This window comes from Antechinus flavipes, chromosome 1 (assembly GCF_016432865.1).
Source record: "Antechinus flavipes isolate AdamAnt ecotype Samford, QLD, Australia chromosome 1, AdamAnt_v2, whole genome shotgun sequence".
Taxonomy (NCBI): Eukaryota; Metazoa; Chordata; class Mammalia; order Dasyuromorphia; family Dasyuridae; genus Antechinus; species Antechinus flavipes.
In genome coordinates, this window is record NC_067398.1 from 229,364,266 (window position 1) to 229,389,387 (window position 25,122).

Here is a 25,122-nt window from a genome sequence, read left to right on the forward strand (position 1 = left end):
AATATTAGAGTATATTTAGTAGAATTTCTCTACCATTTAATCTTAGCAGTCCATATAAGATGCATATAAGTTGTAATTGTTATTTTGGAGATTTTTTTGTAAATTCTTATCTTCAGTTCTGTAATATGTGATGACTAAATATTCCATGAACTACTATTTGTTATAGCCTTTAGGCTTACAATAAAACCTACTTTATCAACTCCTTTCTTTGACAAACTGAAGAATACTTAGCTACAATTTCCCTCTGGATTTATTTATAATGAATGACAAGATTGATACTATTCAGCTCCTTCAACAGTATGCCTTCTTGATGATCACTAGACCCTCGAGGATATCAGCAAATTAAAATTTCCCGACAGTCTCAAAACTCTGTGATTCATAATACCTTCTGCCCCTTTCCACATATTTCTCAGCCTCAATTACTGGAGAAGCAGGGGAATATGCAGGACTGATAATCATATACAATTTTTTCTTTGTTTTATAGATTGCTTGTCCTAAAAAAGATTTATTCGCAGAATGACCAGCTTATTGTTGATATCCTCTCTGTTATTAGTTAAGTTGGTCCTTGGAAAAAAGACTTGGTTTATTTTCATACAGAGTTAAAATGAAGGACTAAAAATTTTAAAATCATTCAACTGGATATATAAAACTAAGAGTTTTTTTTTAACATAAAAGATAAAATATTAGCTAGTGTGATGTAAAAAAGGAAGATTAAACTGGTAATATAAAATTAAAAATAATTCATAACAAATTAATAGAAAATAAAACAATTATTAATGACTGACTATTTTGCATAACAATGTCCACAAAGTTGGTAACATAAATGAAATGGAATATTTAAGAAAATTATATGTCTAGATTAACATAATAAGAAATCAAGAACTAAACAATATAATTTAAGAAAAATAAATTGAAAAAGCCATAATGGAATTCCCAAAGAAAAAAAATTCAGAGAGCACATAGATTTGCAAATGAATTCAATATTCAAAGAGCAATTAATTCCAGTATTATGTAATTTTTTTGTAAAAATAAGGAAAGGAAATATCCTACCAAACTCTATAACAGAGATATCTTATCTATGGCAAGATATTTAAATTAAGGAAAGGTGAAGAAGACCCAGCAACAGAAATTTCCCTGATTATCTTCCTTCTTGATGAATTTCTAGAAGTATGTGCCCATTCTTCCCAACCAATACTATATATAATATGTGGGAGAATATGACCCAGGTTTTATGGGCAGACTTTTATGTTTGTGTTTATTTTGCTTTTTTGAACATAATGTTGAATGATTAACAGTAAAACAACAAAAAAGCGATATAGAATGTTACCTATAATACTTGTAATGGATGTTGACATTAATTATTGAATAAAATATTAATAAAGAGGCTATATCAACTTATTAAAAAGATTATACACTATGATCAATTTTTTGCCAGGAATATAGGATTGGTTCAATATTAGAAAACTATAAACATGAGGATCATATTAATAATAAAAACAATAAAAATGACTTAAGTATTATGCAGAAAAACCTTTTGACAAAATATAGCACCCTTTTCTGTTAAAATATTGAAAAACATGAATAAACAGACTGTTATATAATATAGCACATAAAACAAGTTAAAAGTAAGAGCTAGCATTGTTTGTAAAGCTAGAAGTTTTTCCAGTAAGATCAGGACTAAAGCAAAGCTATCCATTATCAGAACTATTATTTTATATACAATGGTATCTCGGTACTCATCTCTTCAAGGCTCCTCAAATACTTGTTACTTTTCATCGAGAAAAAAATGCTTCAGCACTTGACCCATTTGGTTGTTGTCTTGGGTGAGCAGTAGGGATGTTGGCCATGGGCAGCTTCTCCCTGGGGAAGGCAGAACTGTGAGGTTGGAGCCCAGGATGTGAAAGTTGAGCAGGTAAATAGGCAAGTTCCAGGGCAGTTCCTTTAGGAAGATATGGCTGCACTGATTAGTCTTTTAGTTCCTCAAACAGTAACCCCAGAAGGGGCAAGGAGAGACTGGTGTGCCCAGCAGGAGAAGAAGCAGGGAGAGCAGATGTAGGGAATAGCAGTGGTGAGAGCTCAGGCAGAGGCAATGGTAGAGGACCCAGGACTCCTGGCAGCCCTGAGGACAAGACCCTGGACAGAGGAAGATGCAGCGACTACATATGGATCTTCTGCCTCCATATCCAAGGCTCCTTTTTCCTCTCTCTCTCCACTAGGAAGCTTGGACAGGGGGTTGGGAGGAGGAATAATATAAAGGTCCTTCCTTTCAGAAAGTGAGATGGGTCAAGAAGGGAAGAGCCCAGCTACATTGGGCTGACTTGTTTTTTCAGAGCTGGAAACCCCATTTGTCCTTGTAGGGAATTTGGTAGGGAGGGATGGTAGATTGTGGGCTGGAGATGTAGTCCTTATTTAAAAAAACTTGTTCAGTACTCAGCCTTTTTGCCCCTCATAGCGTCCTCTGGAACCAATTAACAATGAGTACCAAGGAACCACTTTATTTCTAGAAACAGTACTTCTAGGTTTAAAGTAAGGAAAAGAAATCGGTGAATAGGCATAGACAAAGCAAACAAACTTACTGCTTTTTGCTGATAACATGATGGTTTACTTAACCCTAGAGAATCAACTAAAATTAAATGAAATAACTCCACTATAAAATAACAGACTGTATTCAAATAACAACCATTTTTTGAATTAGTAAATGAGCAAGTATTAAGTGCCTTCTGTGTGACAGGCATTTTGTTAGGTGCCAGGGATATGAATAATTTGAATGAAATAATCTAGACTTGAAAAGAAAGTTTGGAGAAAAAGAGCATTAATTAGTCATTAAATATATTAAATTTGAAATAGATAACATCATCAGCATCTCTATGTTTTATATATTTATAGTATATTACCAACAAAGTCCTGTAGGAAGCAATTGTAAGAGATAGACAATATAAAATACCTGAAAGTATACCTGCCAAAACAAACCCAGGAACCATGTGAACATAATTATAAAATGCTTTTTATACAAATGAAATTTTATACAAATAATTGGAGAAATATTGTTTATGGGTGGGCTGAGTCAATATAATAAAAATATCAATTTAACTAATCTCTTTATTCAATGCCATCCCAATTAAACTACCAAAAATATTTTATTGACTAGAAAAAAATAATAAAATTAATTTGGAAGAATGAAAAATCAAGCATTTTAAAGGAATTAATGAAAAATGTAAAGGAAAGAAATCTAGCAGTACCAGGTTTTAAACAGTATTATAAGGTAGCAGTTATCAAAAGTATCTGCCACTGGCTAAGGAATAAAATGATAGATCAGTGGAATAGAGTAGATTATATAATACACAGTAGTAAATGATTATAAAACTTATGTCTGATAAACACAAAGGTCTAAGCTTTGGGGATAAGAACTCATTATTTGATTAAAAAATTACAGGGAAAACTGAAATGTAGTCTGGGCAGAGCCTAAATTTAGAAAAATATCTTACACCATTTGCCAAGATAAGATCACATGATCTAAACATAAAGGGAGATATAAGTAAGTTAGAAGACCATGGAAAACATTGCCTATCAGATTTATGGATAAAAGAAGAATTTATGAATAAACGAGAGAGCATTGAAGGGTATAAAATGTAATCATTATTACATTAAGTTCAACAACTTTTGTGCAAATAAAACCAATGTGTCAAAATTAGAAGGAAAGCAAAAGTTTGAGAAAAGAAGTTTTGAAGCTAGTTTTTTGAGTAAAGGCCTCATCTCTCAAATATACAGAGAACTGAGCCAAATATAGAGAACAAGAATATGAATCATTCCCCAGTTGATAATTGGTCAAAGATTATAAGAAACAATTTTTGAAGAAATCAAAACTATATATAGTTACATGAACAAATGCTACAAATCATAATTGATTAGAGGAATGTAAATTAAAATAATCTTGAGTTATTATCTCACATCTATTAGATTGGCTAAAATTATGGAAGAGAAAAATGACAACTATTGGAAAGAATGTGGAAAAATTGGGACACTAATACATTGTTGGTGAACCAACTGAACTGATCCAACCATTTTGGAGAACAGTTTGAAATTGTGTCCAAAAAGATATTAAACAGTGTATATCTTCTGAACTAGACCATTATTAGATCTGTTTTCCAAAGTGATCAGAAAAAAAAGAAAAGAACTTACATGTTCTAAAGTTTTTACAGCAGCTATCTCTGTACTGGCAAAGAACTGAAAAGTAAAGGGTTGCCCAACAACTAGGGAATGGCTAAATAAATTATGGTATCCAATTGTAATGGAATTCTACTCTGTTGTAAAAAATGACAGGTTGATTTTTAGAAAAATATTAAAATACTTACATGAAATAATGCAGAGTAGGACAAACAGAAAGAAAATAACTTTTTTAATAATAGCTTTTTATTTTTCAAAATACATGCAAAGATAGTTTTTAACATTTACTCTTGCAAAACTTTGTATTCCATATTTTTTCTCTTCCTCCGTCTTCCCTCCTTTTCTAGACAACAAATAATCCAATATAGATTAAATATGTACATTTCTTCTAAACATATTTCTACATTTATCATGCTGCACAAGAAAAAAATCAGATCAAAAAAGGAAAAAAGTGAGAGAGAAAAAAAACAAGAAAGGTGAAAATGCTATGTTGTGAACTACATTTGTAACCCACTCTGGGTGCAGATGACTCTCTCCATCACAAGTCTGTTGGAATTGGCCTGAATCATCTCACTGTTGAAAAGAGCCAAGTCTATCATAGTTGATCATCATATAATCTTGTGGTTGCCATGTAAACTGTCCTTTTCGTTCTACTCACTTCTTTTAGCATCAGTTCATGAAGATCTCTCCAGGCCTTTCTGAAATCATCCTGCTAATCATTTCTTATAGAACAATAATATTCCATTACATTCCATAACTTATTTAGCCATTATCCAACCAATGGGCATCCACTCAGTTTCCAGTTCGTTACTACTACAAAAAGGGCTGCCACAAATGTTTTTGCACATGTGGGTCCTTTGCCTAAGAAAAGAATTTTGTATACAGTAACAATAATAATTGTTCAAAGAGAATGTCTACATTATTCTGAGTAATATCAAATCAACTGTGAAGGACTTATAAAGGAAAATGCCATCTAGCTATGGAGAAAGAACTGATATTTATGGAAGTATGTATGTATGGTTTTACACACACACATATCAAATATTGACTTATCTCTAATTCAAAATTGGAAGGGAGAGTGGGAGACAACTTGGAACTCAAAAAACTTGTTTTTAAAAAGAGAACTATACAGAAAACAACTGTATGTAAATAAAATAGGTAAGAATGTACACAAGAAAGAGAGAATACTATTATGAAAGAAAGTAGTTTCAGTTTGATGATAAGACCAGATTACAAGGACTTGAAAACTGAATGAGAGGCAGAAAAGTGGGTAGAAAGATTTTATTAAGAATTTGACTTAAGAAGAGAGAGCATATAGCTTGAGATGATTAGGTCAAATGAAGGTGTTTTTAATGTTGGAGGAAACCTGGTCATATTTGTGGGCAGCAGGAAAGGAATCCAAAGATAGACAAGTTAATGAATTAGGGGGAAAATGGTCATTACCTCTTATACAAGGATTAGTCTATCTAGGTTAGAGAGGCTCATTATGGCCTTGTTAATGAATGAATTTTTTTTGGTTGTTGTTCCAGCATAACTCAAAAGATGAGTTATAGAAGGATTAAGATTTTCATGCAAGAAATGCCCACAGTAATGAAAGTATAAATTCCCAAAGTATTAGGATCCCTGAACAAGGGAGTGAATTTATCAGGTATTTTTCTGAGAATAGATTTTGTTGAGTGATAGATGAGTATCCCAGGACACTGAGGACTACACAAGTTGGGGAATAGGGAAAAGGGCAAAGAAGAGGCAATGGCCATCCTTATGCATGGTGACTTTTCCCATCTAGAGCTAGGCATGTGGAGCTTATAACTTCAGTTTTTTATACCTAAATCTAAAAAGTCAAAGCCCATCCTTACCTAGTAACATAGAGACAGGTGAAAACTAATGGTAGTTTAGAGAGGAAAGCAGAAGCTTCTGATGGAAAATAGTTTGTTTTCTATGATCATAGATTTTTAGCTGGAAGGGACCGTAAACAGCCATATAGCCCACTCTACTCTCCCCCTCCCCCCTTTGTTAGTTTTCAAATGAGACCTAAGAGAAGCAATGTGTGACTTGCCTGAGGTCATAGTAAATGGCAGAGCTGGGATTTGAACCTATGCTTTCTTCAAATCCAATAATACTATTCAGAATTAGAAGAGGGTAAATTAGCAAAGGCTTTCTGGATATATTTGAAAGGCCAGGATAGGTAGAATATCAAAAAGATACTTAAGACAAAACTTTATGGATCTGCTTTATCATTACACTGGGGTGCATTGTTTTGGCAGGCAAACTTGGGGCATATAATTTCTGTCTGGCAACAAGGGATCAATTTAGTATAGTGGAAAGAACCTTGGAAACATGGTTCTAGTCCCAACCCAGCCACTAAATTTCCATGGATTCCTTTGTACATTTGGGAGTCTTTGGTGCCCATTCTACCACTCTACCCATCCCTCTTGACTAGTCCACGTAGGAGCTTGCAGGAATATGACTGGTCCATAGAAGGATATTTGGAACCAATATAAATATCAGCCTGACATCCAAGCCTAAATATTGTGAATGATAAATAGAAGAACCTCCATATTCATACTAGCACATATTCTTAGTCTCAGGGGATGGACTCATATGACTGAACCTTGTTTTTAAGAATATTGTAGTATGGGGAACAGAGGAGAGGAACTGAGGGCTCTAAGCAATAACTAGCTTATCTTCCCCTCTCAGGAGAAAGCCATCAGCATTTGGGAGTCAAAGAATTTCTTTATTGAACTTGAACCTCTACCAGGGGCTGTGGAAGCAGTGAAACAGATGGCTCGCTTAGAAAAGTAAGTTTATCTTCCTGCTCATACTGTAGTCTCCTACACTTCCTTTCTCCCTTGCACCTCTGCTTTCCATTTCCTGACTGATTTGTGAGAATTTCTTAGGTCTTTTTCTCTGCCTTCTTTTGATTTTCTTTTCTTTTCCTTAGTGGGAAGGACTCTTTTTGTCTTCCTGGCAGTAGGCCAATTTAACTTTCAAGACAAGAATTCTAATTGAATGAAATACTGATTCAATTTGGGAGCATTTTCTTCATCCTCACATCTAAAGAATATTCTAATGTTAGTTTTTTTAATGCTATAGTTTGTTTTGTTTCATTTCAGTAATTTTGGAAACCATCTAGGATTCCTTCAAACATATTTGTGGGATATTTCCCCCAACTTAGTTTGTAATTGCTAAATATTTATTGGGTCTTTGCTGGGGGTATCAACCACATAATCTGTATTCATATACTAAATGGCATTAATCATAAAAGACATGTTCATGTGGGCTGAACCTTGTAAGGAGCTAGTAGTTTTAAGAGGGAGCAGTGAAGAGGGAAAGCATACCAGGTATGCAAAGGCAGAGTATGAGGGTGAAATGCCTATGAGTGAGCAAGTCAGTTTGGCTGAAAAAGTAGAGTGTGTTGAGAGGAAATAATGTGAAATTAGCCCGGAAGGATAAACTGGAATCAAACTATAGAAAAAGATTGACAGGGAAAGACTAATTAATCATGGCTATTTTGATGGCTTAAAAGTTTTTTCCTCTTGCTTCTTTTTCTTCTATCTACAGCACACATGTATTCATCTGTACAAGCCCCATCAAGAAATATAAGTACTGTCCTTATGAGAAGGTAAGACATAGATCTCAGGGTTCTGAGAGGTCAAGGGAGGGAGATTTCAAGTTGCAGTCAAACTTACCTATTCCTCAAGTTGTTGGGTTTTGGTTCAGCACTTTTATTTTGGCTTCTGGGTTTAAAGGGATGCAGATGGAGTCAGTTGTATGACCTGCTTTGGGAATCTCCATGAATATTCCTTAATAGCTTCATGGAAGGGAAAGGAAGATTTTCTTCCCACCCTGTGTATAGTAATTGACCTTTGATGGTATACTACTCAGAGACTGCTGATCAGTGTCAGGAAACGCTGATGTTAGGATACCTTTGCTGCTGGGCTGCTAGTGTTTGTATCACACTGGATATTATCACAATTGGACCCTAGAAGTCATTTGTCTTCAATACTTGAAATAAGGTGCTAATGAACCTCTCATTTCTTCCTGCTTATTTTCTAGTATGCCTGGATAGAGAAGCATTTTGGCCAGGAGTTTCTGGAGCAAATTGTGCTCACACGGGATAAGACTGTGGTCTCTGGAGACCTCCTTATAGATGACCGACCAGATATAACAGGTAAAGAACATCTGGAGGAGAGAGAATTTTTTTGGTTCAGGAATTAGGACTTAATACAAAAGGCCTGATTCCTATCTTTTTTTCTTCTACATAGGGTTTCCCCCTCTCCTATCAGTGACCACTTATTAAGTGTTTACTTACTGTCTGCCCAGCATTATGTCAGGCACAGTCAAAAATTTTTTATAAGATACGATTTTTGTCCTTTAATTTATATGTGACAATATAGTGTGATGCCAAGCATTTGGCTTAGATTTAAGAGACCAAGGTTCAGATCCAGGCTCAGATAATAGCCTAATGAACTTGGGCAAGTCACCTTAATTTCCTCACTTGTAAAATGGGTGGGTTGGATTCCATGTCCAAATTCTATGAACTATGATCTTAGTAGGAAGACAACACTTAAATTCCATGTAGGATAATAGAAAGAACTGAATTAGTAGTGAGGAGACTAAGACTTGGTTATTCTGTGACCTTGAGCAAATCATTTAACCCTTCTAGGTCTTTATCGGTAAAATAAGTGGGATTGACTTAGATTAGGGTTCCTCATCCTATTTTGGGCCACAGCCTAATGAAGCCTGTAGACCCCTTCTTAGAATAATGTTTTGAAGAAATTGAAGGATCTATTTAAATTTCATGGTTAAAGAAAATAAAGATTCCCCCCCCACACACATACACTATCTATGTTTACAGACCTCTGGAAATACATTCCTTAGCTCCCAAGAGGGTTAAAACCTCAGGTTAAGAAGCCCTGACCTAGATGATTCCTAAAGAGATTTAAACACCCATATCCCAAGCTTCTGCAAGAGAGCAGTAAACAGCTGTATATAATCAAGTGCTACAGATTTGTTCATAGGAAGGAAAGATCAGTGAACAGACTGTGGTGTATATATTGGGTGATGGGATGGCTATCAAATTGCCTGACTACAAGGACCCTTGGGCACAGCCCTGAGGCCCCTCACCAAGCTCCTTCTTCCTCTCTCCAGGGGCTGAGCCAAACCCCAGCTGGGAGCACATCCTCTTCACCGCCTGCCACAATAGACACCTCCAACTGCAGCCGCCCAAGAGGAGGCTGCACTCATGGACGGATGATTGGAAGGCAATCCTGGATAGCAAGCGCTCCTCCTCACGCTGGGTTCTCCCTCCTTAAAGGGACAGGCACCTGCTTTTCAAGGATGTGGAAGATGTCCTAGGCCTGGTGGGGTGGGTGGGGAAAATCAAGGAGGGAAGAGGGGGGTAAGTAGCTTCCTTTGTAATCTTACTAGGAAGAACTGGAGCTTGGAGCTTTCTCATAGGAGAGGAAGTAGCTCTGAATTACCTGTCCCGGGCTTAGGAAGGAAAGGAGACTGGGCTCAGTAAGTCTCTGGCTACCACTGTAGTAGCACTTGTTGGGTCCAAGATCTCTTTGTGCACGTCTCCTTCCCCACTGTCCTAGTTGGGCTTTTAAAAGACAAACTGACTTTTACCATATGTCAAGAAGGGAAGTTGACTTTTGCCTTTTGGTGTTCAGTGGCAGAATTTAAGGCCACTCTCTCCAAAAGTTATCTAAGACAAAGTTCTGTCATTTGAATAGAGGTTTGTCATTTGAACAAAAATCTGCCCTTCCTTGTGACCCACATTTGAGGTTGTTCAAGCCAGTGTAGACTATAACCTTATTATTTACTCAAAGAGAATATGATGTATCCATAAAGGCCCAACAAATCAAATTTTTAAGCTATTGGGTTTTTGTGGCTGAGATCTGGGTGGGAGGGGGATGAGACAGAGTAATGGGTTAACAATGGATGGTGAGTTGTCCCTCATCCCTTCCTGTAATAGGTTCATCCCCAGATAGGTGTCAATAGGTACGGTTTTCTTGGTCCCCAGATTCTATTCTCTTTAGATCTCTATCCTATTCCTAATGGCTTTGGGGTCAAGGTGTATTCTTAGCGTTTCTTCATTTTGCCTGTTTGGAGGTTAGAGAGATGGTGGGTCTTGGGAGACAATACAAGTCTTACAGTGGGGTCTGCCTGTCTCTTGCCCTATCTAGGATGTGAGACTTGGAACCTTTCTACTCTGGTCTCATGATCTGGCCTTGAAGCAACCTGTGCTTGGCCCTTGGCATTATAGGGAAGTCCTCAGATATCTGGTTTTCTGAGGCTAGTAGGTTTGAAGGCTCTAACCATATCCTGACTTGTTTTTCCTGGTTCCAGGAAGACACTCTGCTCCATCTCTGTTACTGTCCCCACTCATCCCTTCCATCTCACTGCTTTGATGAGGATAACACTGATGTAGATGCAGACTGGATGAGGTTGTATGTGTCAGGGAAGCTTCAGGAATCCAATAGGCCTTCATGTTAGCTTTTCTATAATATCAAGTGTTCCCCTTTCCTGCCTCCCTTGGGAGTGCAGGTGGGCAGAAGCAAACTGGAAATTGGCCCCACTATCTTGGAGCCCTCCACCCACCCCCAACTCCTCCTCCTAGACAGCTTATACCACCTTCCCTTTGGCCCTACTGGTAATCCCTCATTCCACCTCAGTGAAAATGAATGAATAGCCTGATCTACTCTCTTTGTTCTTTATTATCATAAGTAGCTTCTTATTCTATCCCTTTCCCCAGCTGTTATCTCTCTCAAGTGCCTTTCAGCTACCCTTACCCTTATTTTACCCTTTACAAAAATCAGGATCTTTTTGGGGACCTCATCCTATTACCAAGAAAATGTTCCTGCAAACCCTTAGGAAAGATTTGAGGAGTGATTACAGGAGGATAATAACACTGAATTTGGATTCTGAGCCTTGTCCCAAAAGGAAGAGCATTGAGCTTCTTGGGCAGAATGAGGGAACCAAATGGAAAGTTCATCCCTTCCTTGGTCCTTACTGCACCACACTACCCTTTCTCCAGGAAAAGAATCTTCCATCTTTGCTGTATGTTTAGTAAGAGCTGAACCAAGATATCCCAGGATCTTATCCCCTCAAAAGCTGAAAATTATCATCCCTCTTTGTCTGGAACTTCTGATGAGGTCTTAAAATCATAGGATCCCAGGTGGATTTCAGGCTGCTGATAAGTGCAGGAGTTACTTAGCTGGCTCCAGAAGAAAGCTGTAACTAGAGATGATTCCCTGTCCCCAAGGGAGTGCCTACAGGGAACAGCCATTGTTCTTCTGAATATCTAGCACTCACACACATGTAGGTCTGAGAATAAGAGCTGGGAAAGAGACTTATTTTCTGGAGCATAATTGCTTTTATTCTCCAAAAACACTTCTATGAGGAAATTGATGATCTTGAGAATTCCCAGACCAAGACTATTAACTCAAGATAAACTTTTATGCCTCCATTCATTTGTGGATTCGGAAGGAAGAAATAGTACCGGCTGTATAGTAACTAGTGACAGACGAAGGATGGAGGAGGAGAGATGGTTGGTTTCACAGATCAAATTATCCCAGAATCTGAGAGCTGGAAGGAACTCTAAGGATAATTTAGTCTCAGCCCCCTAATGTAACAGATGAGGAACAGGCCCAAGGACAATCTGGTCTCTTTCCTCCTGTTGCAATTACCAAGGCACCACACCACCTCCTGTTGGAACTAGTTTGTTCTCCTCCCTTTTTATCTTGTCCCAGACTCACTCCCTTCCCCCCAGAGGTCAGTCTAGCGAGATCTAGGTTCTCCTTAGTGACTCAGCAAACACTGAACACTTACCCTGGGTTAGGCACTGCAACGAGCAGTGGGAATACAAAGAAAAAACAAACGCAGTGTCTGTCCTTGGAGTTTTCATCCTGGTGGGGGAAACAACATGTCTACACACAGGGTAGATGGGGGGCACCTGGAGAAGGTGTTTATTATCAGTTTAGATAGAGACAATGCATCAACCACATAAGCAAAGCTCTGATCAATCCTGTGGGAAGGGTATTGAAGGTGCTGGGCTGGGCTGGACTTGACGACTCCTCTTAGAGCCTCATCTTTGGACATCTGTAAAACGAGGACAATAATACTTTGCACTTATCTACCTCACAGGATTGTGGAGAAGAAAACACTTTGGGCAAAGCCCAATGTAAACAGGAACTTTTATTCGTGTCAAGGAGGAAAGAGCCATTCCGTCAGGCCTTGGCTGGTCAGTGATGGATCTATTGCTTGTCTCCTATTTTCAGATGGCTGGCAGAATTTCCCTTTCAGGTTAAATATCTTATGTGTAACATTACTGCCACCTTCTGGACAAGATGGGGAACTCTACCTTCCCATCAACCTGATATATCCAGGGCAGGGAACTGGTTTAAATCAATATGCCAGAACTTATCCATCCCAGTGGTTATCATCTCCTTAAAGCTTGTGAAAACCTGTGCGCTTATTTCATTGAGGCTGTTGCTTGGAAATTTCAGAGAGGCCTTTTTTGGAGGGAAGCTATGGTTACACTTTTCTCCCCTCAATCCCATAAAGAATGATGATGTTCCTTCCTCACCTCCTCTCTGGCTGTGGAACCAGCCAGAATGCATCAAAAGTCAAACCTGTTCTCAATAGGCAAAGATTTGTCACCCGCTCTGTCCTAGTTCAGAGAAGGTGCAGCAGGTTCTGAAGTCAAGAAGAGTCCCCATCCCTCCTGGAGTGAGCACGGCTTCCTTGGGCCCCTTCTTGGGTGTGTGTATTAAATCAGTCACATTACTTTTTGGTTAACCATTATGTGCCTGTCTTTAAGTTGTATGGATGCCTTATGTTTTGACATCGCTTACATTTTCAAACATGAGCAGCCAAGTGGCACGGTGGAGAAAGAGAGAGCTGGCCCTGAAGTCAGGAGGATTCATCCTCTGGAGGTGAGAGTGTCTGGCTTCAGACTATCCCCAGCTCTGGGTAAGCCTAGGCCAGTCACTTAGTCCTGCTTGCCTCAGTTTCCTCATCTGTAAAATGAGCTGGAAAAGGAAATGGCAAGCCACAGTATCTCTGCCAAGAAAACCCCAAATGGGATCATGAAGAGTTGGACACATCTGAATAGCAACATTTCCAAACATGTCCTTCCTGTATCTCTACCTTGTTAGCCCCAAATTAAATCACAAAACAGAGTTCAACAAAACCAGATGACACAATGACTATTTGATAAATGCATTCCTTTAATTTGTACCCAACTTTCACAACTCCTCCCCATCACCCCACTTCTGTGCACACAATTTTGGGTGAAATTGGTTATTTGGAAAGCTGAACCTGATACTTGGGGAATCAGAGGAGAGCAACGGAGGCCTCTTACTCTCAAAAACAACTGGAAGTGCAGATTTAGGATTGTAGATGTAGAGGGTTCATCTAGTTTAATAATGTTTTACAAAAGAGCAAACTGAGCCATTGGCTAAGTGATTTGCTTTTGGTTAAACAGCTAAATGATGAGTAGTTCAGAGTTAGGGCAGGTGGGGACTGTTTTAAAAGAAACAACAATTCAGTTTGAATATGCAGCTGTCGTGTGCACAGGAAATGGGAAATCCATCCTGTATTGATATCAGTGTAAAGGGTGATGGGAATTGGGCTGCTCAATCGCAGCATACTTGCCCATTCTTGGAGCTTTACTTTGGCTAATTCCTTTCTTCCCTCTGCCCTTCATAAAAAGTCAAGAGGATTACAACAGTACCCTTAACACACTGAAGGCAGCACTGCACACCCATGAGCTGTAGGCCAGAGATCAGGTCTGGTGGAAGTGCGAATTTAGGACAATCAGAAGGACCAGAGCAGTCATGTAACAGGTAGGTATTGGTTATTCAGCTCTGTGGGGAATTCACTTTTTAAAATTAAGCACCATCTAAAGATGTCAGATACTGTGCTAGATGACAGGAGGGGAAGACAAATCCCTGCCCTCAAAAAGCTTACTTTTTTTTTTTTAAGCATACATTCTATTAGTGGGAAATGACCTATGTAGAAAAGTAAATAGAAAATCTTTTCAGAGAGGATACCAAGGACATCAGGACAGGTCTCTTGGTAGGTGGTGCTTCAGCTGAGTCTAGAGAGGAGATATGTATTAGAGGAGGGAAAGATGCCATACACTCCAGGATGCACTGGGCCATAGAGTGGTTGCAAAGGAATGACTTGTACTAGGCCTAGAAAAATAAGTTGAGCTAGATTATATGCAGAATAAATGTTAAGATGGTAGGGTTTTTTTTTTTTTGGTAGATTGAACCTTTCAAAGTAGGGAGTTCCTAGTGAGGTACTTTTTCTTTTAACATTTATGTTTATAGTATTTTTTAAATTACACATAAAGATGATTTTTAACATTAAAAATTTTGAATTCCAAAATTTTCTCCTGAAAATGGTAAGCATGGTTCTATGTATGCAATCATGTAAAACATTTTCATTTTAGCCATGTGAAAGAAGAAAAAGGCCAAAAGAACCACAAAAAATAAAATAAAAATATGCTTCAATCTGCATTCAGACTCCATCAGCTTTCTCTTTTTAACAGACAATCACCGCACAAGGTTCTGATTCTGCTCACCTCACTTTGCACCAGTTCCTATAAGTCTTTCCAGGTTTTTCTGAAATCCAAGAATCACTTTTTTACCAATGAAGATGGGAAACTTCTTTATAACATTATATTAGAGAATTGTCTGAGGGATTGAGACTTGCCTGGGATTATGAAGTATGTGTCAGAGGTGGACCTTGAACTCAGGACTTCTAGACCATGGCCAACTCTATCCACATTGCCTCTCCAAGGAAACATTAAATACCAATTTCATAAAGTGTGATCAGAGATGGAAGTAGTGAGTGATGACAGATGGACAGCTCAAGTACAGCACTGCTTATATGTGAAAGGGTCTGGAGGAAGGTCTCTAGGATGATAGGGGAACTGTGGGAGAACATAGACAAGAATTCTACAAATTAGGTATGGGTGGAATATAAATCTGCCCCAGTGAAGATAATACCTGCATTAATAAGATCACAGATCCAATTAAGTATGGCTAATTTAGGACAAGGCCTTAGTTTTCAGGCAGAAGGATACATACAAATTAGAGAAATCAGGATGGATTAGTATTTTGGGGAAAGATTCAGAGGATCATAGATTTAAAGTTGGATGGGACCTTTTTTCTCAATCTCATTTTATACTTGAGAAAACTGAACCCCCAAAAGTGTTACAATTGGAATGAAAAGAGAGGCTCTGTCCAAAGCTACTCAGGAATTTTATTTTTTAGAAAGTTCATTTTTAAGATTGCTGCCTAGGGATCTATCTTCTCTTACCACAATAGTGGATTCCAGGACTTTTGAACCTGTATTTTTGTTGGATAGGAAGTTCCAGAATTTCCCCAAGAACCATGAATTAAAATCAGGATGGCAAAAATCAAAACAAAAAATCCAGAATGTAACTGCAAAAGAGCTAGGCAAAGCAAGTAGTTAAAGAAGTTCTATGGGCAGATAAGTAGTCAGGGACCAGAAGAGTCCTAAGGAGGAAAAAAGAGTAAAGTATAGGTTACCTTGAAAGTCACCATGTTTCTGAGGAAAAGAACTGCCTCCCTTTGTATTTGTGTGCCTAGCACCTGCCTAGCACAGGGCCTAACACACAGGTGCTTAATAAATGCTTTTTGATTGATTTTTTTCCTCCTTTAACTGCTTGGGAACTAGAGTGCAGAGTAAACATAGAAGATAGTGGGGTTTGTATATAAATTAGTGAGCTTGACTTCAATTCTTGGCAGAATTCTACAATGTATCTTGGAAGGCATATTTAGTGAATTCTGGAGGAAAAAAGTGATCACAAAGAATAAGTCATACCAGATTAACAAGGTTACTAGACTGATAAATTAGGAGAATGCTGTAGATACAGCTTTACCAAAAACCTTGTTTTCATTTTTTTTAACTTTAAAAATCTGAATTTAATGACGTCTTTTATTTTTTACACTAGTTTTTTCCCCTTTCTCCCTGATGTCACTTCAACTCCCTTGTCATGAAGACAGTTAAGGGAAACTAATCAACATTAGTTTGGGAACATGTGTGGCTGGGGCAAGTCACATTTTATTTCTATCCCCTTGTTTCAACTTTTAATCATGAACTTGTACATCATAATACTTAAATTTTTTTTCAATGAACAAAGATCTATTTTCTCTTCCATCTTCCTCCACAACACTGAGAAAAGGGAAAAATACAACAACCATATAACAAATTGCATAGTCAAAACTAATTCTAGCCTTGGCCATGTCCAAAAAAATTGTGTCTCAGATGGCAGTTTCATGCATTATGATGCTTCTTGATAGCTATGAAAGGAATTAATTACAGTGTTAACAATTGCTAATCCTTCCTACTTCTGCCCCCCTTCTTCTATCCTGCTACCTAGGGGAGGGAGATGTATGTATTTCATTAACAGCCCTCAGCTTAGCAAAGCATTTGATAATTCTGTTCTTGTGAATAAAATGAAATTGGAGATAAGATGAAGAGATGTTGATTAAACTATTGTGTTGGGTGTGTGGGCTTAGAACTGTCTTAAACAGCCACATCCAAAGAGTGGTCATGAATGGTTTAATATCAGTTTTCAAAGTACTGTCTATTAGAGTGGCTCAGAAATCTGGCCCTGTGCTATTTAAAATGTTTTTTTTTTTAACCCATTAAATTTACCGACATACATATTAATGTACATGTAAATCTTTATATCTTAATATATAAAAATATACAGTGAGTCTCTTTTTGGCTGGTTTCACTTATTTTATGTGATTTGGCGTTGTGTTTTCAAGATTTTGATTTTGTATTATTCTATAGAAAACTATATGATTATTAAGCATACCTTTGATAAACAATATAGCTATGGAACTTATTTCAGGCAAGTTCCCAAACTATCAAACAGCCTTGCTTATCTTATTGGTTGGTTTGTTTTTTTTAATCAGTAGCTTGGATAAAGGTATCAGTGACATGCTTATTCAGTGTGATAAGCATCATTATTTACCCCTTTGATGAAAATCCAAAAAGATCTCTTCATACTAAAAACATTAAACCAAATCTAAAATATCTTCTCTTTCACTTAGAGCAGTGTCTTATATATCACAAATGCTATGTGTTTGTACCTTTTTTTTTTTTCCTGCTACTTGGTTTGACAAAATGGCATCAAGATCAGTATATGGTATTCCTAAATAGTTATATACATGGGCAGGTTTTTAACCCTTTGTCAGTTGACAAAGTACAGTTTCTTTGTACAGTTTCCAGCCAGAGATAGTACAATGGTACATCATCACTGCCAAAGAAAAATATTTCTCTCTAAGACCTATGAATCAGTTGGAGATTCTAGGAAAGTCATGGAAAATAAAAGGAAGTCAGTAAATCTAATCCCTAGTTCCCTCATAGGTTCTAAACAAAGACAGGGAAAGGCTCAAATTTTAATAAATTTATCCAACTCTCTCTCTCTCTCTCTCTCTCTCTCTCTCTCTCTCTCTCTCTCTCTCTCTCTCTCTCTTCTTTCTCTTTCTCTCTCTTGGTATGGGGACATTAAATTTTTTTAAAATATAAATTTATTTCATATCTGTTGTGATAATTACAAAATCCTATCAAAATCAATGACAGTAGCTGAAATCCTTCACTAGTTCCAAGTATGACAAGTTCAACTTAGCACTTTGAATTGAAATGTCTTTTTTTTTTTTTTTTAAAACAAGTCTCTCAGTCATCTACACCCAGAGAGAGGATTGTAGGAACTGAATATGTATCACAACATAGCATTTTCATTCTTTTTTGTTGTTTGCTTGCATTTTGTTTTATTTTTTCTTTTTGATTTGATTTTTCTTGTGCATCAAGATAATTGTATAAATATGTATGCATATATTGAATTTAGCATATATTTTTACTGTGTTTAACATATATTGGATTACTTGCCATCTAGAGGAGGAGGTGAGAGGAAGGAGGGGAAAATTTGGAACACAAGGTTTTATAAGGGTCAACATTGAAAAATTATCCATGCATATGTTTTGAAAATTGAAAAGCTTTAATGAAAAAAAAAAACAGGTCTCTCACTCATAGTTGGGGTCTCTACTTTATTTGTGTTCCACATGGATGCTATGATTCAAGCCCTTCTCTGGTGTAGACTATTCCAAAGACCTATAGGACCATTCTTCTACCATGTTATTTATTTTGAAATAAGCATTAAGGAGGGGCACAAACATGAGTGAAGTGGAGAGGAATGACTAAAACTGTTGGCTTTTTCTGCATTTCTGTATAGTGATTAAGCCCATGGCCCTCTGATACTTATTGAATTCATAAAAATCACCGTGTGATGATGTTCTTGGAACCTACAGGGAATCAGGCAGTGGGTCAAAATGAAGTCAGGTAGCATGACCTAGTTCCTAGCTCCATGCCTATGAGGAAAGGGAATACTCCCTGCTGGTGTGGTCAGCATGAAGAATTAGGAGGTGAATGTTTTCCCATTTTGGCTTCAGCTGCTAGAGTTAGAAAAGCATGGTTAAAGAAAGAGGAACAATGAAGAGGATCATAAAACAAAAGGAAATCTGAGCACTAAGTCCTCAAAGAGATTGCAAAGCTCTCTTAAAGAGTATTACAAGACAAAGGAAATTGAACCAATACTTGATGAGTTCTGCGGACTCCCAAGAACTCTTGCTCTAAGAAGCATGATATAAGTAAGCATATGTAAGAACATGATAAATACAAAAAACATATATGAAAAGACTTGGCGAAGTAAGCAGAAACAGGAAAACAGTTCACACAATGACCATAGTAATATAAATGAAAAGAGTACGCAAATTGCAAATATCAAAGAAAAAAAATTGCAACTGAATTATTTATGATAAATTATAATAGTCAAGTTTGGCCTCAAATAAGAGATAAGAGAAAGACACTTCCATTTTTTCCTTTGCAGAAGTCAGAGTCTGTAGGTGTAAAATATGGTATATAATATCATACTTATTTTTTGATGTGTTGGCTTGTTTTGGAGATTTTTTCCCCTTCTTAATTTTACTTTTTTATCATAAAGGATAATTCTTTAGTTGAGGGTGTGGGAAATGGTACATTAGAAAATGTAGTAAAAACAACATCTCAATAAATTTTATTTTATTTATCCATCATATTTATTTATCACCATATTTATTATTATTATTATTATTTTGCTGAGGCATTTGGGATTAAGTGACTTGCCCAGGATCACACTGCTAGGAAGTGTTAAGTGTCTGAGGCCAGATTTGAACTCAGGTCCTCCTGACTGCAGGGCTGGTGCTCTATCCACTGAGCCACCTAGCTGTCCTCCATATTTATTTATTCTTAATCAGAATTAAAGAAGCCAGAGAATTGAAGGTAGATATGCAGAACTGGAGTACCATGGATTAAATTAGATGACTTTCCAAGGTGAATCAATGTATTTTGCAGTATGGAACTGAAAAATGGGAGGATGTATAATTGAGGACAAAGGAGGTGAGGATAGAAGAGAATAGATGATGAACTCCTACTATGTCCGTGGAAGAATAATAGCAAAGAGATAATGTTCCTTACAATCTGTTTGCAATAAGGGGAACTTCGGAAGTATGGTAGAGGTGATAGAAGGGAGAGATTGAGTCTGGAGGAGGTTAGGAAAAATAATTCTAATGAAGAACATAAAGTGAGTCTGTGGACTGTTTTTGAGCTTTGGGGTCAGAAAAATGGTGGGAACCATGTCAATAAAATAAAGACTTGGCAAAAAGAATAAGGCAATTTGTCCCCTAAAATCATTCACTACTATCAAATTGGATTTATATCAGAGATGCAAGCATGAATGAATATTGGGTAATAATGAATAAAATTAATAATATAAAAAAAAGCTTCTCAAGCAATTATTTCAATCATTACAGAAAAAGCCTATGACATAACGTAGAATACCCAAATATATTAAAATTCTACATAGCATGGACATATAAGGATTTTTCTTAATATGATTATATGTCATATATATATTATATATATACTTAAAATTGAAAGTATCATATGAAATGGAGTTACACTAGAAATTTTTCTGTGCCTATTGGAGTAAAACAAGGATGCCTCATTTCTTCTTATTATTTAACATTACAAAGAAAGAAATTAAAGCCATAAAAAGGATACAAAATAATCTCCATTTTCTAACATAATTTAGTTTACATAGAAAATGTTAGGGAATCAGCAAAGAAACTATTGAAAATGACTTCAGCAAAGATGCAGGTTTAAAAATTAACTCACAAAAATGAGCAGTTCTATATAATAACAAAAAACAGAAGGCAATAATAGAAGGGAAGATCCATGCAAAATAGCTATAGAAGGCATAAAACAGTTGGGAATCAATGGACCAAAGCACACTCAATAGTTACATAGATTCAGTTACAAAATGGAATTAAACCAATAAAGTATAACAAATAGAGGAATATAAGATATAGCTAATAAGAGGTTATGGAAGACATGGCTATACCATATCAATACAATAAAATAATCACAATATTACCAAAGTTAATTTATAGACTTAATGCTATGTCAATCAAATTATCTAAGGAACACTATACAGGGCTAGATAAAATAATAACAAAATTCATTTGGAGGAATAAATAACCTAGATAGCAAGGAAAGTAATGAAAAAAGAGGTGGCATATTACTTTCAGATTTCATACTATTATAAAATAGTGTCAAAATTATTTTATATTGGTTAAAAATAGAAAAGTAGACCAATATTATAGACTAGAGAAGGAAGAATCAAACAGGATAGAGCTAAAGAATCAAATATTTGATAAACACAAATTACCTTAAGAAATAGAACTTCCTATTTGATAGGAACTACTATGAAAATCGGAGAGCAAAAATTAAGCTTATGCCAACATCTTACACAAAATTCTATAATATATTCAAAATGTATGCACAGCCTGAATATTAAAGACCACAGCATAAATGAAGGAAAAATTATTATAAACCTTTCACTAAACAAGGAATAGAAGCAATCATAAAAGATAAAAATAGAAAAATTTTAATACACGAGTAATGCAATCTTCAAAGCGCATTTGTATGGCTGTCTTTTCTTTGGTGAAGATTGATAACTCAATGCTTCATTCCTCAGTAAGGGGCAGAGTTGGTGAGAGTTAGAGAGGAAAAGACTTTAATCTTCTGATTTCCAACTTTGAGAGAGAGGACACACAGTTCTAATCTTTCTTTAAACTAAAGAGAGATAGAGACTGGGGAGAAGCAAATACATTGAAGAGCAACCCCCCGATCATATTCCAGATTACTATCAGGGAAGCTTTCCCTGTAAAGTCAGTATTCCTAAATGGGTGAGATCTGAGACTCTCTCTTGGCTGTTACCTTATTGCCAGAATGAGAGTTCATTCACTCTGCATTGTATGTTATATAATTGCTTATGTATATATTTTTCTGATTCTGTTTGCCTTTGTTGTTGTAGTCATGTCCGACTCTCTGTGATCCTATTTGGGGTTTTCCTGGCAGAGATACTGACATTGTTTGCCATTTCCTTTTCCAGCTCATTTTACAGATGAGGAACTGAGATAAACAGAATTAAGTGACTTGCCCAGGATCACACAAGTACTGAGTATCTGAGGCCAGGTTTAAGTCTTCCTGATTCCAGGCTCAGCACTCTATCCACAGTGTCATCTAGCTACCCTTTTCTGTTTGCTACCTGTTTGAATAAATGGGTTTATTTGCTATTTGCTGTGTAAAGTCAAGCTTTGTTTATATAGATTGGGGTCCTCTTCCAAGAAGGAATAGTAATTAGAAGCACAGTATTAATTTTAAAAGTATTTCCTATAGACCAACAATATTTAAGGGAGTAGATATAATTCTAGCTTAATTTCCCTTCTCTCTGAGGACAGCCTTTGTCCCCAACCTGCTGCTTCCTTTCCTTGCAGGAACTGAAGTTTTCCTTGGAGAAGGGTATGAGGAAGAGACTTTGGAAACACCTTCTCTTTCTTTTTTGTGAGCCACATCTGAACAGACCCATGTGGACCCATAATAAAACTCCTCACCCTTCCCCAAGCTCCCCCACAGTATGTATGAAATTGAAAAGCTTTTGTTCAAACAAAATGAACATACCTAGGATAAGATTATATGAGATAAACATTTGTTAAGTGCTTCCTATGTTTGAGGAACTGTGCTAAGCACTGGGAATTCAAATAGCAGCAAAAGCCAGGTATGGTGCTTGTGTACCTGTGGTCTCTATCTGAGAGAGTTGAAGCTGATGATCACTTGAGTTGGGTAGTGGAACAATAGGGAGCAGGGCAGTAGAGCAAAAGCCGATCTAGTTTCTGTTCTAAATCTTACACTAAGATATTGAATTCCCAGGAGAAAGGGTTGGAGAGTCACCAGGTTACCCAAGAAGGGATGAATCAGTTTAGGCTTAAAAAAAAGATCAAATTAAAGCTTCTGTTCTGATCAGTATTGGGATCTTGCCTAGGAGCAGCTGTTGCACATCCTGCCTAGGTAAGACAGTCCCACAGTCTTAAAAAAAAAAAAAGTGATTCTTGAATTCATAGTCAAGATCTTCAACGAAGAGACAATTTTAATGAGAAATAGTATTCATGGAACCTAAAAGTTAGCAGATAGAAAGATGCAATACTACTCCAATAGGTAGTTGTAGAAATATTGGGTGACTTTCCTATTTATAAAATCATCCCAGAGCAGGCTGATTTCAGAAAAGCCTGAAAAGAATTACATGAACTGATACTGAGTGAAATGCAAGAGAACATTGTACATAATAAGATTATGTTATGATCAACTGTGATGGACATGACTCTTGGACATGACTCTTCTCAACAATATATTCAAGACAATTCCAAGAGACTTGGGATGGAAAATGCCATCCGCATCCAGAGAGATGTATGGAAACTGAATATGGATTGAAGCATAGTATTTTCACTTTTTGTTTTTTTTCTTTCTCATGTTTTCCTCCTTTGGTGCACAACATGATAAATATGGAAATATGTTTAAAAGGATCACACATATTTAACCTATGTTAGATTACTTGCTGAAAAATTTTTAACACAAAGTCTTACTAAATGAATGTTAAAATTATCTTTATGTGTATTTGGTAAATAAAATACTATTGAATATTTTAAAAAATGAAACATTTATTCACAATGCACTAAAAACAGTCATTTTTAAATTGTTAGTGATAAAAATTTTAAATTTGTAAAAACAAAAAACCTCAAAACCATCAACAAAAACATGCAGGGGCCCTTAAAGACAATCTATCCTAATTATTACCCAGAGGTAAGTTTATGGCACTACCATAATTCTCTCATTACTCTTCATCTGCCACTTTAAAAAAATTGCATATCCCTTATAGCAAATAAATACAATTAAACAAAACAAATGTACATATTGGCCATGTCTAGAAATATATATTTCATTCTAGACCCCTAGTTTCTCATTCTCTGCCAAAAGTTGGAAGGTAAGTAGGCTTAACCATATGTTTTTCCCCCTCTGAGGCAATTGGGGTTACTAATACTAGCAGCCTTAGCACAAAGGCATTTGATTGATTGCAGTTGTAAAGAGAAGGGGGGAAAAAACTATCATGTTTGCCCAGGGTCACAAAGCTAGAAGTATTAAGTGTCTGAGGTCAGATTTGAACTCAGGTCCTCTTGACAACAGTCTGTCTTTTAAGGTATGATTGGGAAGGAGGAAGGAAGAGGGCAATAAGCATTTTATACAGCACCAACTATGTCCTGGGAACTGTACCGATTCATACAATCCCGAGGTTTCCTTTCACAGTTTTTATGACGCGGTAATGTTGCACATTGATACACTCATATGCCATCACTTTTTCAATCATCCCCTAGCTGACGGACGCTTATTTTGTTTCCAGTTTCTTGTAACAACAGCTCTAATCGTGGAAATGTTTTTCCAATATTTGCTAAATTTTGCATTTTAATATAATTACATTATATTATGCTAAGTTTTCCTTTTAACCACAATTCTCCATTGCTCCTAATTCTGTTTTCTGGGAACAGGCAGAACACATGCGATTTTCACATGACAGCTCTCCACATACTTGTTGAAGACCCCTTAACTGAGATTTACACGGGAATTTCATTCCTGTTTCTTCCAACTGTTTGTCACCATCCTTCTCAGGGGGACCACGAGGTGGCACTGTGGTAGCGTACAATGTTCCTCATTAACAGGCTCTAGGTGCAGGCTGGCTGTCAATCTTCGGCTGGATCTGATGTCATTTCAAGGCAGGTCAAGCTCTTCACTCAACAGCTCATTTTGTGCCCCCGCTTATTGATGGCTTTCCCCCCTTCCCTTCACAACGGCAATCAATCAAATGCCTTTGTGCTAAGGCTGCTAGTATTAGTAAATAGTTTAATTGCTTTTAGGATAAAAGGTGAGATGAATAGGAGCATTTCTTCTGAACTAGGTATTTTGCACCACAGAGAATGCATGGAGATGCTGCTGCCCCATGCAGCAAGCAGGGAATTACTCCGGCCACTTGTGGGAAAAGGTTTTCGTCTCTGAAGGACATGTCACTTGGGAATGTTGCAGCCGCCTGGGTGGTCCCTAATTCCTCCACAGCTCCCTCCCCTTCTGTGATGGCTGTGGGAAAGCTATTATCAAAGAAGACTGGCCACCGCTTCAGAAGGGTGACCCACTTAGTGGGTCTTAAAAAAGGACTGACTCCTCCTTTATTTCTGGTGGTTTCTTTCTCGGCCTTTCTCTGGTTGCGTCTCTGTTTCTCTCTCTCTCTCCATCTCTGACTCTGTCTGCTAATCTGTGTCTGTATTTGTATTTTTCTCTCTTCATTTTTCTCCTCCTCCTTTAACTTCTGGGACTTCTGAATAGGATCCGGGATCTCTATTATAAACAGCTTTATATGTGCATGTATATGTATGCATGCGCACAGACACATACATGTGTCTCCATATTTGTAAACACACACAT

The 25,122-nt window shown here is 37.0% G+C and overlaps 1 protein-coding gene across 1 annotated transcript in view; it reads left to right on the forward strand.

The window, feature by feature from the left end:
* NT5M (5',3'-nucleotidase, mitochondrial) overlaps positions 1 to 14,696 on the forward strand; it is a 31,938-nt gene extending 17,242 nt beyond the window's left edge. The window contains exons 2-5 of the mRNA XM_051997558.1: positions 6,862 to 6,962; positions 7,726 to 7,786; positions 8,221 to 8,335; positions 9,316 to 14,696. Of these exons, the coding sequence (XP_051853518.1) occupies positions 6,862 to 6,962; positions 7,726 to 7,786; positions 8,221 to 8,335; positions 9,316 to 9,479 (441 nt within the window). The 3' untranslated portion in view covers positions 9,480 to 14,696. The remainder of the gene's footprint in view (positions 1 to 6,861; positions 6,963 to 7,725; positions 7,787 to 8,220; positions 8,336 to 9,315) is intronic.
* Positions 14,697 to 25,122: the final 10,426 nt, after the last annotated feature.